General features: G+C 68.7%; 1 protein-coding gene across 5 annotated transcripts; it reads right to left on the bottom strand.

The window, feature by feature from the left end:
• Nucleotides 1–690: 690 nt before the first annotated feature.
• Nucleotides 691–15,197, bottom strand: HR (HR lysine demethylase and nuclear receptor corepressor). 5 transcript variants are annotated; one of them, XM_074563759.1, is made up of 20 exons: nucleotides 14,773–15,197; nucleotides 14,132–14,207; nucleotides 7,385–8,248; nucleotides 5,867–6,695; nucleotides 5,245–5,416; nucleotides 4,388–4,620; nucleotides 4,168–4,317; nucleotides 3,987–4,073; nucleotides 3,771–3,892; nucleotides 3,524–3,602; nucleotides 3,207–3,370; nucleotides 2,843–3,076; nucleotides 2,576–2,747; nucleotides 2,267–2,342; nucleotides 1,947–2,077; nucleotides 1,739–1,834; nucleotides 1,509–1,648; nucleotides 1,276–1,443; nucleotides 1,048–1,152; nucleotides 691–955 (listed from the first exon to the last, which is right to left on the bottom strand). In XM_074563759.1, exons 3-20 carry the CDS (start codon nucleotides 8,195–8,197, stop codon nucleotides 893–895), a joined length of 3,834 nt encoding a protein of 1,277 aa, XP_074419860.1. In that variant the 5' UTR covers nucleotides 8,198–8,248; nucleotides 14,132–14,207; nucleotides 14,773–15,197; the 3' UTR covers nucleotides 691–892. The 5 variants fall into 5 exon arrangements, with proteins under 5 accessions (XP_074419860.1, XP_074419862.1, XP_074419864.1 ...); XM_074563761.1 differs by lacking the exons at nucleotides 14,132–14,207; nucleotides 14,773–15,197 and adding an exon at nucleotides 13,656–13,807; XM_074563763.1 differs by lacking the exons at nucleotides 14,132–14,207; nucleotides 14,773–15,197 and adding an exon at nucleotides 13,122–13,400.
• Nucleotides 15,198–17,073: the final 1,876 nt, after the last annotated feature.

Below are 17,073 nucleotides of genomic sequence, written 5' to 3'. Positions count from 1 at the left end.
GCAAGGTGCCCATTGCATGGTGATAATTGCACAGTGCTAATTGCATGGAGCCCATTGCATGGAGCCCATTGCATGGTGCCCATTGCATGGTGATAATTGCACAGTGCTAATTGCACGGTGCTAATTGCATGGAGCCCACTGCACGGTTCAAATTGCACGGTGCTAATTGCATGGAGCCCATTGCGTGGTGCCCATCGGACGGCGCTAATTGCACGGTGCCAACTGCACCGTGCCCATTGCATGGTGCTAATTGAATGGAGCCCATTGCACGATGCTAATTGCATGGAGACCATTGCGTGGTGCCCATTGCACGATGCTAATTGCACGGTGCCCATTGCATGGTGCTCACTGCATGGTGTTAATTGCACTGTGCTAATTGAATGGAGCCCATTGCATGGTGCCCCTTGCACGGTGCCTGTTGCATGGTGCCCATTGCACAGTGCTAATTGCCCGGTGCTAATTGTGCTGCCCAGCCCCTGTCCCCGCCTCCGGCAGTGAGGGCCGTGTCCAGACGTTTCCCCGTTCTCTGTGAGTCTGCCGGTGCAGAGACCGCACCAAACTCATCTCACCAGTGGCCTCCACCAGCCACCAAGGGCTGGGACCACCCCGTGCCACCGTGCCAGATCCCCACCCTGTCCCCTGGGTCACCCTCGGGCAGGGATGGGGATGAAGGCAGACGCCGAAGCGGGTGCTGGTGCTGCCGGTGGCCCCGGCACGGTGCAAACACTTTATTTCCCGGCTGTCCCGCACCCACCCCGAGCATCCCCGGGCCGTGGCGGAGCAAAGCACCAAGCCAGAGGTGCTGGGTCCCCACGGCGGCGTGGCTGTGGCTGTGGCCGTGGCCACCAGCGCTGGCTTTGTTCAAGCATCCTCCTGGCGTGCCGTGGCCACCTCACTTGCAGCCCCGCAGGATGCCCACGGCCTCCCGCACAGCGGAGAAGATCATGCCATCAAGCTGCAAGGGTGCAAAGATGGGGAGGGGGGGAGTCAGCACCCCTCACCCCCCACCAGGACCCCCCTACAGCCCCCAGATCGCCACCCACCCACCTGGGCGCGGAGCTGGGGGTGGGTGCTGTGGTCCCGCAGGCGAGCGGCGTTCTCCGGGGAGAGGAACCGCTGCTCCACGCTGATGGTGCCGGTGAGGCTCTGCACCTACCCGCAGCACGGCGGCGTGAGGGGCCGGGGCTCAGCCGTGCCTCAGTTTCCCCAGGGGGTTTTGGCACAGCTGCCCCCCCCGGGGGAGGTGGGGGGGGGGGTTGGAATTGAGCTGCCTACCTGGTGGGGAGCCCCGGCGGGGACCAGCACCGCATCTCCCAGGGACTGGAGGAGGGTCCAGCTGCTCACCCCGCACTCCTCCCGCAGCCGCCTCCGCAGCGAGACGTCCAGGTAGCGGCCGGGGGGCTCCGCCGGGGCCACCCCCTCCTGCCCTTGGTCCTCGCACGCCTGCAGAGGGGTGGGGGTGAGCGGAGTCGGGGGTTCAGGAGGGTCCAAGGGGTGATGGCACCCACCTTCTGCAAGAAATCCCTGATGCGGCCGGCATCCTCAGGGCGGAAGATGTGCCACAGGGCACCGGGTTGGCTGCCGGCATCCCAGAGCCGTTCCTTCAGCGGCGCATCCAGACCCTCGGCATCGGCTTGTGGGAGCAGGTCTGGGGGCAAAGGGGTGCTCAGAGGGGGGTCAGGTGGGGGCTGGGGCAGGGAGACACCCCCCCCCCCCCCACTCCATGCTCCCACCTTACCCTCCCGTGCCGCGGTGTGCACCAGGACGCTGATGGAGTCGGTTGCCTCCACCGTCAGGTTTTTGGTCCCAATGGTCCGGTCCTGGGGATTGACGCCTGCAAGCGGGAGCGGGGCGGTGGGTGAGGATTGGCATGGGTGGGGGGAGCCCAGCTCGCCCCCTCCCACACACACATCCCCAGCACGGCAGGGTTGCCGAATGGCACTCACCATAAGCCACGCAGACCCGTGGGCGCAGCCAGGGCCGGGCCCGCTGGCCCCGCAGGTAGGTGGCCAGGTTGAGGCGGCCGGTGGGCCCGCAGTACTCCGGCAGTGGCAAGCTGGCGCTCAGGTTGGTGGCCCTGTGGCACAGGCACGGTCCTCAATACTGGGATATCGGGTAGAGCCGCCCCCAGCCCTCCTCGCTGCATCCTACACCGGGATGCACCCTGCTGCTGTTTCAGGGGGCTGGGGAAGGGAGGGGGCACTGGGCTGCCAGAGGGGGGATTCCCCCCCCCGCACACCCTGCTGAACCTTCTGCCATCACCTACCGGCACAGCTCCATGTCCCCAAAGCCACTCTCCAGCTTCAGCAGGTCCCCACCGCCCTGCTCCGGCTTCGGGGATGCTGCAGGATGAAGCACGGCATCACTCAGGGGGATGCTGGCGTCCTGCCACCGGGAGGGAGGGAGGGATGCCAAGGGAGGGAGGGATGCTGAGGGAGGGAGGGAGGGAGGGATGGATGGATGCCGAGGGAGGGAGGAATGCCGAGGGAGGGATGCGCAGGCTGGCTCACCCTCCCCCCCGCCCCTTACACCCCAGAATGGTACTTGAGACCCCACTAACTCATTGCACGCTTACCGGCGCTGGCAGCGAAGCCATCCCAAAACTCCCGGCTGCTCATCCTGACTCGGCTGGCTGGTACCCGCAGGTTCACCGCCTCCACCGCCCGCTCCCCCCCGGCCGGGCGGAACGACTCCGGCCCCCACAGCCGCCCCTCCAGCCTCTTCTGCAGCCCTGAAACAAGGACAGGCTGCCGGGGCAGCCGGGGCTCAGCGGGGCCAGGGGGTAAGAGGGGGGGGTCCGCAGTGCTGCTGTGCATCCCTGGGGTGGGGGGGGGGGGCTCACCTGGCCCCGCCGCCAGTGCTCTTGGAAGAGTTTGTAGTTGCTGGCGTGGCCGGGGTCGTGCAGCCAGAGCAGCCCGCTGGGGGCTAGGATGCAGTGGGAGGTGGGGGGGCCGGAGGGACAGGGGGGGCTAGGGGGGCTGGGGGGGCTCAATTCACCCCCCGCCTGCCTCTCCTGGATCTTCCTCTCCACCACGCGGGCGATGATGCTGTCCAGGATGCTGGTCAAGCGGTTGTCCTGCGGAGGGGGGGGGGGGAATACAAGGAGGGGAACCCCATCAGCCCATCGCAGCCCCCCCCCGGCTCCCCCCCAGACCTGCTGAGGGGTGTCGGTGAGGTGGGGGGGGGCGGGAGAGCACAGGACTCACGCTGGGCAAAGCGGGGGAGACGGGGGCGAAGGCCATGCGCACCCCGTCCTGCCCCAGGCACAGCTTGACGGCGGTGGAGGCGAGGAGGTCGCAGAGGGTGGCGGTTTGCACGGCCCCCCGGGGGGGCGGCTGCCCCGGCGATGGTGGCCCCCCCTCGGGGCTCTCTGCTCAGGGGGGAGAAAGGGGTGAGGGCTGCCCGCGCCCTCCTCCGCCTCTCGTCCCCCCCACCCAGCACCCCACAGGGGATGCGGTGCAGCATCCCCGACCCCCCCGCAGTGGGGCTGTCCCCGCAGCGGGGGGGCCGCAGCCGGCCCTACCTTCCTTGATGGGTCGGGAGGTGTCGGCTGGGCCATCACCGCGGGACGGGAGGGTGGGCACCGCAGCCCCCGGCAGCTCCTGAAACACCCCGGTCCATGCGGGCATCCGCAGGGGACCCACATCCCCTGTCCCCAAGGCTGGTCCCCTCCCCAGCATCATGCACGACCCCCGCCTCGGGCACCCTTTTGCAGGGGTTGGGGTGCACCTGCACCCCCTTTTACCACCAGTCATGCCCCCCCCCGGTACCTGGCTGCTCCCTGGGGGCTCCACCGGGCTCTGCTCCACAGCCCCGTCCCCGCAGGGACAGTGTGACTCGATGCTGAATTTAGCCCGGACCTCGTGGAGCAGCTTCCAGAGCTGGGTCAGGACTGGGGACAGAAGGGGGACAGGCAAATCAACCCCTGGCGGTGGGCAAAGGGGGGGTCCTGGGGTTGGGCGGGGGGGGGGAAACGACACACTCACCACAGGTGGGGACAAACTGTGTGGGGACGAGGGACGCGACGTGGTGGTCTTGCCCGGGGATGCACTCAGGCAGCTGCGCCAGACCCTCTGCATCACAGAAAGGGCGCGTTCGTCCCCAACCAAGCCCCCGCGGGGCTGACACCCCCTTCGCAAGCCCCCCCCCCCAACCCTGTCCCCGTACCGTGGCCGTCAGCCTCCTGCCTGCTGCGGTGGCACTCGGGGCACAGCTGGAAGCCACATCTGGTGCAGCTCCAGTGGGAGTTGAAGAAGCCGCGCTGGCAGCAGTCGCAGAGCTGGGGGGCTCCTTCCCCCCGCCTCCAGGCCGTCACCCCTGCGGGAAACGCAGCGCTCAGCCTCCCCAGTGCCACTGGCGTCACCCCCCCAACCCGGTCCCCACTTACCCTCGGGCCCGCCGGGGGCTCCCGGCCACACGTCCCTGTCCCGGCGGACGGCCTCGCAGAAGGGGTCCCCCAGGACCCCCAGCAGGTACTTGGCCAGGCAGAGGCTGCTGCCCGCGCTCCTGTTCCCTCGCTCGGGGCCGGACCCCTCCAGCCACAACGTCGTGTCCCCATCCGCCTCCCCCAGGGTGCAGAAGCCATCGACACTCAGCTCCCCGTCGTCCCCAAAGGCAAACCTGGGGGAGAGAGGGGACAGGAGGAGATGCTCCGAAGTGGGGTGACAGGGGAGGATGCTCTAGATCAGGGTAATGACAGAGGATGCTCTGAAGTGGTGACAGAAGGGGGATGCTCAAAAGTGAGGTGGCAAGAGAGGATGCGGAAAAGTGGGGTGCAGGAGGGGATGCTCAAAAGTGGGGTGACAAGAGAAGATGTTTAAAAGTGGGGTGACAAGAGAGGGTGCTCTAAAGCGGGGTGATGAGAGAGGGTGCTCTAGACCAGGGTAATGAGAGAGGATGCTCTGAAGTGGGCTGACAGAAGGGGATGCTCAAAAGTGAGGTGGCAAGAGAGGATGCCCAAAAGTGGGGTGACAGGAGGGGCTGCCTTAAATCAGGGTGATGAGAGAGGATGCCCAAAAGTGGGGTGACAGAAGGGGATGCTCTAGATCAGGGTAATGACAGAGGATGCTCCAAAGTGGTGACAGAAGGGGATGCTCTAAAGTGAGGTGACAAGGGAGGATGCTCAAAAGTGGGGTGCAGGAGGGGGACGGTCTAAAGCAGGATGATGGGAGAGGATGCTCCAAAGCTGCTGGGAGCCCCCCATCCCGGGCAGGGCTGCGAGCTCCCCAGGAGCCCCAGGCTCACCTGCGGAAGTGCAGCAGCCTGCAAGTGCTCTCGGGGGGCTCCTCCTCCTCTTCCTCGCCTTCGTGGGCCCCGGCGGTCCGGGCAGCGCAGGCACAGCACCGCGGGATGCTGTCGGGCAGGGTGGTGCAGGGCACGCTCTGCAGGCACCAGGACTCCCGCGGCTCCGGTGGCTCTAGGGGAGATGGGAAGGTGCTTTGGGACACCGTGGATGGGGACACACCAACCGGGAGGGACCGGCAAGCCACGGCGGGGGCTGGAAACTGGGCCAGAAAGTAGGGCTGGAAAGTAGGGCTGGAGATCTGCGGAGGTCAGGGCTGAGATGCCAGCACCTCCCTGAGAGCTCCGAGCCAGCCGCGGTGGTTGCCACCCCCTGGGGCATCACACCCGAGGATGCTGCGCTGCTCCAAAGGGGCATTTCTCTAAATCCCCGCCCTGGGAGTCGCTGCCAGAGACAGCCGTGCTGGGAAAAACCCCAGCGCAGCAGGTTTCCCAGCCCTCACGTGTTCGCGGCTCGTGTTTGTGGGTGCCGGGAACTGGGATGCAAAACTTCCCCAGAGATCTGATGCTGCCACCTCCCTCTCCCTGGACCCACCAGGCATCTCCCCCCGCCCCCGAGCCTTACCTCCCTCTCCCAGCTCCATCCTCCTCTCCTCCGCGTCCCCTCCGTTCTCCGGGCATGCCACAGCCATGGTGGCCTTCATGCCCCGTTTGGCAGCCCCGGCACCCTCGCCGGCAGCGTGGGGTCCGTCGACGGTGCCGTGCGGGCGCTTGGCCGAGCGTTTGCCCTCACCGGCCGGCTCGGGGCCACCGTCCCGCCGGGGAGCCTTGCAGCGCGGCAGCGACTGCTCCGAATGCCGCGTCAGCCAGGTCTTCTTCAGCTTGGTGTGGTTGCTGGGTGGGCACGGAAAACGGTCCCCGGGGATGCCCAGGGTGGGCTCGAAGGGGCCGAGCACCCCACAGCCCACCCCCGGGCACCCATCGCAGCCCGGTGCGGGGCAGAAGCAAGCCGGGGATGGCTCTGGCTTGGCAAGGGCCAGCGGGTAGTGCCCATCCGTGAGCGGAGGTGATGTGTCAGGCTCCCCCGGTACTCCAAGGCTTTGGTACTCCAGGTCTTTGGGCTCGGAGGGATGGCCTGAGCCCGGCTCCGGGGGGAAATTGGTGGCGTTGGCCCGTGTGCCCACCCAGGGACCCCCGCAGCCCCCCACGGCACCGGGCTGCAGGAGGAAGAGGGGGTGGCCGGTGCTGGGGGGAGGCGTGCGGGCATGGGGAGCGGGCACCACTGAGCTGCCCCCTGCTCGGCCATCCCTCCACGGGGCTCCCGGCAGCTCCGGCACTGCTGGTTCCCCTTCCCCGTCTCCATCCTGCCCGGCCTGGCCCTTGCCCAGCATCTGCGATAGCACTTCGTCCTTGGCCGGGGGGTGGAAGCCGGGTTCTTTCTTCGGGTAAAACTCCTGGAGGGGAGCAGAGGGGCTGTCAAGGCTGGCGTCACCCCAGATGTGGGTCCCCGTCCCTGCCTCTGTCACCCACATCACCGAGAGGTGGTGACGGGGGGCATGCCGTGGCCGTGCCTCAGTTTCCCCACCACCACCCTCCTGAGTTGGGCACCCGCCCGGTGCTTCCCAGCCCCGGGTGCCCGATCCCGTGGGGTGCCCGTGTCGCCCCTGCCCGCGTGGGAAAGGAATGGGGAGCCGCAGCGGCGCGGGGTGCGACGGGCGCACCCACGGGCTGGCGGCTCTGCCTCCCGCCGCCTCCGTGCCGCGGCTCCGTGACTCAGCCCCGGGGGCTTGCATCACGCCGTGGTGGGGGGGGGGGAGGAGACCATCATCCCCCCCACTCCCTGCCATGGGCACGTTGCCCCATCCATCCCTTTGCGGGGACCCCCCCCCGCAACCCTGCCAAGCTGCGGGAGCGAGCGAGGGGCTGCGTGGCGGTTGGGGGGTCACCGATGCCGGGTGCAGCCCTGTCCCGGAGCCGGTGCCAGCATCGCCTTTCGCAACCCGCCGCTCCCAGCCGGGTTCAGCTGAGGCTGGAACCCGCTGTCACCCGGGGTGCGGGGGGGCCAAGCCCTGAGCATCCCGGGATGCCGGAGCGGTGCCACCATCGGTGCCAGGCGCCAGCGTGGCCGCCCGGGGTTGCCTACCTTGTTCCCTGAGCTGGAGCAGTCCTCGAAGGGGGACGGAGCCGCCTTGCACCTCGGCGGGACCCCCAGGTAGATGGGCTGGCCCCAGGCGGGCACGTAGGAGCCCAGGCGCCAGTCCACGCCGGCGAAGCGCCCGTCGCCCATCGTCCCCGGTCCCTCCGTCCCCCCGCCGCCGAACGGGGGGTCAGCCGGGGGTCCGGTGGGCAGCAGCGAGGACAGGAGGAAGGGGCTGTGCTTGGCCTCCACGAGGAAGGGGCAGTGGCGGAAAGCCGGGGGGTCACCGGCTCCGTCCCCCGCAGCGGCGCGGGGCTTGCCGGCGGTGTCGGGGCGCTGGGTCTCCATCCCCGGGAAGGGCAGGGGGTAGCGGTGGTACGCGTGGCTGTAGAGGGCCAGGGGGGCCAGCACGGCCTCAGCCCACCGTGGCCCCTGGTGGTCCTTGCAGGGCTCATCCCAGCCCGCCTTGGGCTGCCCGTTCCTGGGCGGTGGCAGCAGCGGCGGGAGCTCGGCTCCATCCTTGGGGCGGCACAGGGTGTCGCGCAGGCACGGTGGGGCCGGTGGGTAGGGACAGCCCAGCCGGCCACCAGCAAGCTCCCGTCCTGTCCCCAAGCATCCCTCGGAGCCCCTCCAGGGACACCCCTTCTCCACGCCGTAGCTCAGCTTGCCGGGCTCCTGGTAGCCCGGGAGTCCCAGTTCGGCGGCGGTGCTCCGGGACAAGACCACCCCGCTGCTCTCCATGCCCCGGGCGTCCTGCGCTGCCTCCTGGGCTCTCCTCCACCGTGGCGGGGTCTCCCCCATCCTCGCGTCGCTGGCCATGTCGCTCTGCCGCTCATGTGGTGCTCAGCGCCGTCCCGGGCTGGCCGGACCCTGCGGGCAGGGAGGGGGACATCAGTGGGACACACCGCAATGCACCGAACCCTTTCAGGACAACCATACGTGGGTGGCAATGGGGGGGGAAACTGAGGCACGGGGATGGTGGGGGTTGGTGCTGGCGTGGGGGGGCTGCTTTCAACCCCCCCAGCTCCATCCTCCCACGCCAGATGGGAGGCTCCCCGGTACGGCGAGGGGATGGCGGGCCCCCTGTCCCCCGGGGAGGGCACATGGCCGGAGAGCGGGTCCCCACCCTGTCCCGTCCCTCCTGTCCCCATCCCGGCGGGGCTGGCGGCCGGCACGCACCCTGCGCCCACCCGTCCCTCCGCACCCAGCCTGGCCCCGCGCCCGGCCGCTGGCACCCAGCGTGGGGAGGCCTTGCCCCGCGCAGGTATTTGCCTCCGGCCAGGGCTGGGCTGCGCTTCCCAGGAGGGTTTGCAGCAACGGAGGTGGGGGGGTAGGGGGGGGGAGAAGCTCCCAGCTCCCAGAGGCCCCTCCTGGGAGAGATGCCTGGGGAGATTTGCCGGATTAACGCTCCTCCGGGACCCAGGCCACACGCAGACGCGGGGTTCGGAGGCAGTCCTTGCCGCAGCCGGCGATCGCATCCCTTCCCGGCGGAGCAAATGCCACCCCCTGTCCCCCAGCCCTCCCTGCTCAGCGGCCGGAGAAGCCGAGGGGGACAGGCATGGGGGTCACCCATCTCCGAGCCCTGATGTGGGGCAGCAGAGAGCCACCCCCAATGGCCGGGCAGGTGGCTGTGCCCCGGATGGGACCGTGTGTCCCCAGAGCCACCTGTCCCCATCACGTCTGCTTCCCAGGGGAGGTCAAAGTCCCCATTCCCATGCTGCCGGGAAGCTCCTTGCCCAAGCAGGGACACCCTGGGGCGTGGGGACACCCTGGGCAAACCCACCCCGTCCCCCCGGGGGCACGGGACCCAGCCGGGCTCTCCCACCCAGCCCCACACCGGGAACATGCTCCGGGCACCGGTGCCCCGAAGCTGCCTTGTCCCCCTATCCCTTCAATCCCATCCAGAGCACCAGAAGCCGGTCCCATCGCTCGGCGAGCATCCCCGCCGTCCCACGGCACAGCCAGCTACCTGGAGGGTCCATGGGGGACCCCGCCACCTCCCTTGCAGCGGCGAGGACAAGTGGGCGTCTCCGCCGGTGGCACCGGGTCCTGGAGAAGGCGATGCCGGGGCGCGGGGGGGGGGGGGTCGTCAGGAGCACCTAGACCCACAGGCTGAAGGGATCCGGCTCCGGGATCTGGAGGAGGCAGAAAGCCGCCCGGGCGGCCCTGGGGACGTTCTTCTCCGAATGCTGGAGCTGGAGTTTTTGATCCATTGGTCTGGGGAGCTCCGTGATCCTCCTGCCTATCGTCCTAGCAGTGGGGGGATCCCGGCGTGCTGGGGGGGTGAGGGATAGAGGCACCCAAGGGAGCGTCGACGGCGGCCAGCAGGACCTTCCCCCCGGCTCTAGGCAGCCTTGGGCATCTTGGGGCGAGGGATGGCAGGACGAGGCGGCGGATGGCGGCTCTGCTCCCTGCAGCCTCCGCCGGCTCCTCCGGCAGCGACTGGGCGGCCGGGAGCGAGCTGAGGGCCGGGAAGCGGCGCGGGTGCCGGCGGTGCCGCCCAGCCCCGGGGGTACCGGCGCAGGCAGCGGCGGCCGTGCCAAAGGCGGGCAGGTGTGCTCTGCCCCGCGCGAAGAAAGCGCCCTTTGTTCGGCAAGGCGGCCCGAGCCACCCTGTCGCCGATGAAAGACGCCGGCCGCCCGCTCCGGGCGAAACTGGAATGGGAGAAACACCAGGATGGGCCAAGAGCTTCAGCTCCCGGTGCTATGGAGGATGGGGGGGGTGCCGGCGGTGGCATGCCCAGTGCAGAGCACGCGGCCACCCCATGGGCTGGGCGTCCCGGGGGCTCATAACGCCTTCAGATTTGTCCAAACCATAAGGATTTGGCCTCAACCCGTGCTGACACTTCACCTGTGCAACAGTCCGGGGGTTGCCCTGTGTTGCAGCCGAGCCTTGTCCCCCCGCCGCCATCCCTCCCCCTGCCGCCATCCTTCCTTCCTCCGGCTGCCTGGGATGAAGGCAGAGCTCCTCTGCCTCCCCTCCGGGCTGTAGAACCCGGATGCCGTCCGAGGGGTGTCGAGGGGCCAACGCGGAGCACGAGGCTGCTACGGCAGCATCCGCCCTGCCCAGAGCTGAGGAGCACCTGGGGCCACCTAAAGCCCTGGCCCGCAGCCCACCGGCCGAGAGCCAGGGCCTGCCACCCTGGCAGAGCTCACACAGCGTCGTCCCCCCTGCCCCCCCAGCAAACGCACACACCCCCCCCCCAGCACCGCTACGTCGCATCAGCGAGACACACCGACCCCAAACCCCCTGCCTCCCACCGCCCCGTTGCCCGCTCCCGGGGGTGGGATGCTCCAGCCGGGTGCGTGGGGCAGCAGGACCCCCAAGTGGGCTCCGGGAGAGGGACCCGGGGAGGGGGACACACACACACACGCACACACACACACACACACACGATGGGTGCCAGCGGGTTTATGTAACGTGCGTGTGTGTGTCCCGGGGACACGCTGCGCGGAGCTCGCACGCCTTACATAAACCCCAGCCGTTCCGCATAGCCTCCCCCGGCACGGCACGGCACGGCACGGCTCGGCACCGCAGCCGGGGGGCTAGCGGGGCAGCCCGGGGGGCTAGCGGGGCGATGGGGTGAAGGCAGGCCACGGGCCCGCGTGAGCTGAGCAGCGTGATTAACATCAGACCACGGGGCTTCGTTACAGCTCAGCAGCTGCCGTGCGGTCTGGCCCCGCTGGGAGCCGAGGAGCCGTGGTTAACCCTTGCCGGCACCGCCGTGGCTCAGGGCGCTGGGTGCCACCAGGGCGCCTTCGCGATGCCAGCGGGTCCCCATCCCACCTCCAGCGTGGATAAACCCACAGCGGGGTCCCCTCTGGCCCCGCTCGGTGAGGAGGGGAGGGCTCCGGGGGTGAGGGGGCTTGTGGGGGGGGTGGTGTTGCGGCACTCAGCCTGCCGCTCGCTGCACCCACTGGGTGCCAGGGAACAGGGAGGGGACCCAGACAGGGCTCGGGGCATGGGCGAGCCCGCGCCTTCCTGCGATGAGAAGGTGCTGAAAGAAAAACCCTCTTCCCGTCGTTCCCTCCCATCGCTCCCCAGGGATGATGGCTCCGGCAGGGCTCCGGGGGTGGGGAGATGGGAGCCGGGAGCGCCCCGGGAAGGGTTTTGCAGCATCCTGGCATGGCCGGATGGGCTAGCGGGTGCCCAGGGTGCCAAGGGAGCGATGGAGAAGGGGACGCTGGCATGATGCTGGCAAGCCCCAAGGAGGGGGCCATGAGCAGCAGGGAGCGGGGAAGGGGGGGGGATGCTGGAGGGGCAGGAGGGAATTTCCCACCCTGCACTGGGGCAGCATCTCCGGGCGCTGCACCCTCCCGGCCATGGCGGGGCTGCTCCTCCTGTGCTGGGGAGGCCCTCGCGAAGCCTCCCCCGCGGCCAGCGCAGCCCCCGCAGGGCTTGCCACGCTGCCGGCAAGCTCTTCTGGGGCTTGGCCACCATCCCGCCCCATCTCCGTGGCTCCGGCAGATGGGGACAGACGGGGATCTCGGTGGAAAAAGCTCACTGGTCCCCCCACAGCCCCGCTCTGCTGATGCCGAGGAGCCTGCCAGCCCTGCCCCAGCGCCCACCTCCCCTGCCCTGCCCAGGCCAGCTCCAGAGACCCCAGGAAAGGTCTCCCCAGTCCCCAAAACCCACAAGCCACCTCCAGAACCCACCAGCTCCCTGCCTGTCCCAGCATCACCCGCAGAAGGTCCCCCGGGGCAAAGCAGGGGGCTCTGGACTGGGCTTGAGATCTGCCAGGCTTTGCTGGGAGAGAACCCCCCGCCCTGGGGCGGGAGGGGGACACACTCTGCCTCGGTGGCTCGGCCCCAGAGCTCCAGTCTCCCTGGTTTTTCCCTTAAATCGGAGGGCGAGCAGAGGGACGGCGAACACCCACGAGCCCAAGCGCTGGCCAGAAAGACGCTGCAGGAGGCCGGAAGCTCCCGAATTAGAAACCTCGGCATCCCTGCCGGGCTCGACGCCGGAGGATGGGGGGACAGACGCTGAGAGGACACGGGGTGGAGGGACGCTGTCCCCACGGTGTCCCCTGGGACCATGGGGAGATGCGTGGCCGTGCGGGGCAGGGATGCTCCAGCACTGGGGAGGGGGATGGATGGGGATGGATGGGGATCTCGGTGCCAAAAGCTCACTGGTCCCCCCACAGCCCCGCTCTGCTGATGCCGAGGAGCCTGCCAGCCCTGCCCCAGCGCCCACCTCCCCTGCCCTGCCCAGGCCAGCTCCAGGGACCTCAGGAAAAGTCTCCGCAGCCTCCAAAACCCACGAGCCACCTCCAGAACCCGCCAGCCACCTCCAGAACCCGCCAGCCACCTCCAACCGCAAAAACAGCCTGGAATTCATCCTTTTTCTCATGCACAACAGACTCGACATGCCCCTTCTCCTGCTTGCCCGGAGCCCCCTCCGGCTCCCTCTGCATCCACAGAGCCCCAGCCCTTCCTCCTCCTCCTCCTCCTCCTCCTCCTCCTCCCCTCCTCCTCAGAGCCCCAGCACCGAGCCGGTACCTACCTGCCTCCACCGTGACGCAGGTGAGGAAGATGAGGGCACAGGCAGAGGAAAGCAACCCTGTTCTCCCCCCCCCCACACCTCCTTTTAGCCCAGCACCCGGCAGCGATGGCAGGGAGAGCGTTCGCTAATCTGCACCCGGTGCTTACAAAAAAAAAAAAAAAAAAAAAAAAGAAAAAAAAAAAAGAAAAGAAAAAGAAGGGAAAAAAAAAAAAAAAAACCCCACCAAAAACCCACGTCAAACCTTCAGGAGTCTGGAGGCTGCGGCGGAGCGGAGGGCACGGGAGGACACTCACTCCCACACGAGCAGCTTTCTGGGAATTAGGGCCACAGCCCAACTGCTCTGGCAGCCTGCGCTCCCCTCCAGCCCTGGCTGCCGGTACGGCGTGGCCTGGGCAGCCGCCCCGCCGGTAACGGCCCCACCGCCGCAGGGTCGGACACCGCTCCCGGCCCTAATCTCCCGCTTTTCCCTGGGGAGGTGAGTAAGCAGCGCTAATCCCGCTCGCTCGGCCGCTGGGGAGAAAGGAGACGCTCCCCACCACCCCACCCCGGCCTGGGGGGCTGCACCCCGACACCCCCTGCCCTTCCTAAACCCCCCCCAGCAGAGGGGTGGGCAGCGCAGGTCACCCCATCCCCGGGCAGCTCTGGGATGCTGCACGCCCTCCTCAAGGCGAAGGCTGGGACGGGGCAAGGAGACGGAGGCAGGTTGTCCCCATCAGGAGGGACTGGCCGCGGAGAGGGGACCGGGGGACGTCGCAGCTGCCCGCCGCCAACCCACCTTTGCGGGTGTCCCTCGTGCCCATGCGGCTGCGTGCCAGCCCCAGGCACGGCGAGGGGGGATGCTCGGGGGGATGTGGGAGCCGGTGCGGGATGGCGCTGGATGCTCCCGTCCCCGCATCCCTCCTTCCCATCCCGGGGGAGGACGGGCAGGACAAGATGTCCCAGCGAAGACAAGAGCGGGGGCACAGCGCCCGTCCTGTGCCACCCCCTCAGCTCTCCCACGCCCCCCCCACGCCCCCCCCAAAGCCTCCGGGGACTCCTGTTTACCCAGCCCAGCGCCAGCAACCGGCTTCAAATACCTTGATGTAATTAAAAGCTCACCCCCGGGGCCAAAGGCTTAGGATGGCAGCCAGGGACACGGGCAGCCCTCTGCCACCTGCACGCCGCGGAGGCAGGGGCAGGCAGCTGCCTGCTGCCCGCTTCCCCCCCCCGCCCCCCCCCCCCCCCCCACGCCAGGGTCCCCACAGCACCTACCTGGGGGCAACGGGGGTCTCCTGCCCCTCTTCTGCCCCCGCCGCCGGCCAGCCATGGCGATGGGGCAGCACGGCTCCTGGGCGCAGGGAAAAGAGAGTCACCGACGGCGGGCGGCCCCCTGCCCCCTCGCTGCCCACCTCCTCCCAGCTTTCCCTTGGTACCCGGCGATGCTGCGTGGTCCTCAGAGCCCAGCAGCGCCCCCCCCCCCCCAAAAATCCTCAGCGACAAGTGTCACGGTGGGGACGTGGCTCCCGCCATGGGACGCGGAGCCGGAATCGTCCTCGGTGCCAGCGCAGGCTGTGAACGGGGCTGGCTGGGGACAGACAGGTCCCCGGGGGTGTTGGGGGGGGGACAGGCGGCTGTGGGGAGGATTTGAGGGGGGGGGGGGCGGGATGCAGCGTTCCTTCAGCTGTGTCCTCCCACACCCCCGTCACCTCGAACGCCCCTTCCCCACCTGCCGCCACGCTTTCCCACCCGCCATCCTCTTCCTCGCCATCCTCTTCCTCGCCAGTGGGGTGACGGCAGCCCGGGGGGCAGGTGTGCGTTTGAGGACATGATGGTGGGGGGGGGGGGATGCAGGAGAGAGTGCTGCGTGCATGTGTGTGTACCCCCCCCACCAGCACGGGGGAGGAAGATCTTACCTGCCCGGCGGTGATGGGGAGAGGGGGGGCTTTTACCCCCTGCCCTGCCGAGCCCCCTGCCCCCTGCAGCTCCGCATGGTGCCTCCTTGCCCTCTGCGGTGGGAGGCAGCTGAAAGCTCCCGGAGAGGTGGTGGTGGGGGGGGACACGCCAGGAAAAAAAAAAAAAAAAGAGGCTGCATTTAAACAACAGACATAATTATGCTTTTGATACCGTCTGCTAAAAATACAGCGCTGTGCCGCACGGGGAGCCATGTGTGCGCGGCCTCACATGGCTCCTGATGGAACAGCTGACTCAGGCGGTGGGGACGGAGGGGGCCGGCGATGGGGCTGGGGGGGACACCCGGCCAGGACACTTGGACCCCCGCCACGGAGGGGCCGGCTTGCAGGAGGGTGCTGCTCTGTCAGGGACCCCCAAAACGGCCGGTTTGAGGGGGATGAGGGCAGCCCCAGGGGTGGCACCAGCATCCCCCCCCCCCCACCTCCTCCAGAAGGGCAGCAACCCCCAGTTTGGCTGCAGTGGGGTGAAATGAGCTGGGAAAGGGGCAGGGAGGGAGGCGGGGGGGGGCTGCAGGGTCACTCGGTGCCACCAGCATGGGGTCGGGGGGGGCAAAACCGGTGCTTGGCCCCCGCAGCAGCGCGGGGGGATGCTGAGGGTTGGGGGCTGCGGGACACCGGGGACGGCACCCAAAGCCAGCAGCGGCTCCCAGGGAGGTCTGGCCGGCGGATCCCGTTAATGAGTAACGATCCCCCCGCCACCCTGCGACCCGGGGAGGGAGCAGAGCCAGCCACGGGGCACGGGACCGGGGCTGTCACCTCCTACGGCACCCGGCCGTGGCAGCCCCCCCAGCGCTGACCTTTGGCGATGCCAAGGCACCGGTTCATGCCATCTCCAGGCTGCTGCCTGCCAGGAACGGGACGTGCCTGTCCCCGGGGCCACCAGCTGCCCCGGGGTTTAGTGTCACACTTCCTTGGAGCATCAGACGTGTGTGTCCCTGTCCCGCTGGGAGAGGGGACACCCCTGCGTCACCCGGTCCCCCTGCCAGCAATCAGGGATGCAAGCAGGAGGACAGGGAAGCCCCGGGAGGGGGGAATGGGGGGCACAGGGAAGGCGGGGGGGGCTGGCAGGAGGCAGCGGCCAGGGCAGTGACCTGACCCTCGCTCCCACTAATGCCTTTCCATCAGGGAAGCTGCTTACTGGGACGCGAGCCGCCCGGCTTACGTGACCTCCGGCAACCCCGGAACGCAGAGGAACGCTTCACCCCGTTCCGGTGAGGACCCCTGCCCCGGGGAAAGGCGGGGAGGACCCCGCAGTGGGGCTCAGTCCCCCCCTCACTGCCAGCACAGCCCCGCCACCCCCTCCCCGCAGGGGACGGTGGCCGCGGGCGGGCGAGCTCAGGTCAGCCATGTAATTGCCGGGCTGAAGCGCTGCCAGCCGAGGGAGATTACGGCTTTGCTGACTGCAGCCTGGCACAGCCCCGCGCGCTGACACAGCTGGGATCAGCGCTGGCACCGGAGGGGGGTGCCTCAGACCCCGGGTGGTGGTGGGGGGGGACGGGCTGCGCCACCCCGGGCAGCTTTCACCCCCTCCTTGAGTTTCTCTCCCTGGGGAATACGTAGGGCTCTCGCCAAAACTGGGGTCGGGCGCCAGGAGTCCTGGTTCCCTTCCTGGTTCTTAGAGGTCGCTGCTGCTTGTGCCTCAGTTTCCCTAAGCTGGGCAACGGGGGCGCTCCCCACCAACCTCCCGTCCTGGGGACGGATGATGCTCAGGCTCCCATCCAAGGCCAAGTGCAAGGTCCTGCATGTGGGTCAGGGCAATCCCAAGCACAAATCCAGGCTGGGCGGAGAATGGCTGGAGAGCAGCCCCGAGGAGAAGGACTTGGGGGTGTTGGTGGAGGAGAAGCTCAACACGAGCCATCAACGTGCGCTGGCAGCCCAGAAACCCCCCGCAGCCTGGGCTGCGTCCCCAGCAGCGTGGGCAGCAGGGCGAGGGGGGGATTCTGCCCCTCTGCTCTGCTCGGGTGAGACCCCCCTGCAGTGCTGCCTCCAGTGCTGGGGACATCGGGAGGACACGGAGCTGTTGGAGCAGGGCCAGAGGAGGCCCTGGAGATGCTGGGAGCGCTGGAGCCCCTCTGCTGTGGGGACAGGCTGAGAGAGCTGGGGGGGTTCAGCCTGGAGAAGAGAAGGCTCCGGGGAGACCTTGGAGCCCCTTCCAGGCCCTAAAGGGGCTCCAGGAAAGCTGGGGAGGGACTCTGGAGCAGGGAGGGGAGCCGTGGGACGAGGGGGAAGGGTTTTACACTGACA

This window comes from Larus michahellis, chromosome 20 (genome assembly GCF_964199755.1).
Source record: "Larus michahellis chromosome 20, bLarMic1.1, whole genome shotgun sequence".
Classification (NCBI taxonomy): Eukaryota; Metazoa; Chordata; class Aves; order Charadriiformes; family Laridae; genus Larus; species Larus michahellis.
Note: the sequence above shows the minus strand (reverse complement) of the source record. Positions and strands in the feature narration are given on the sequence as shown.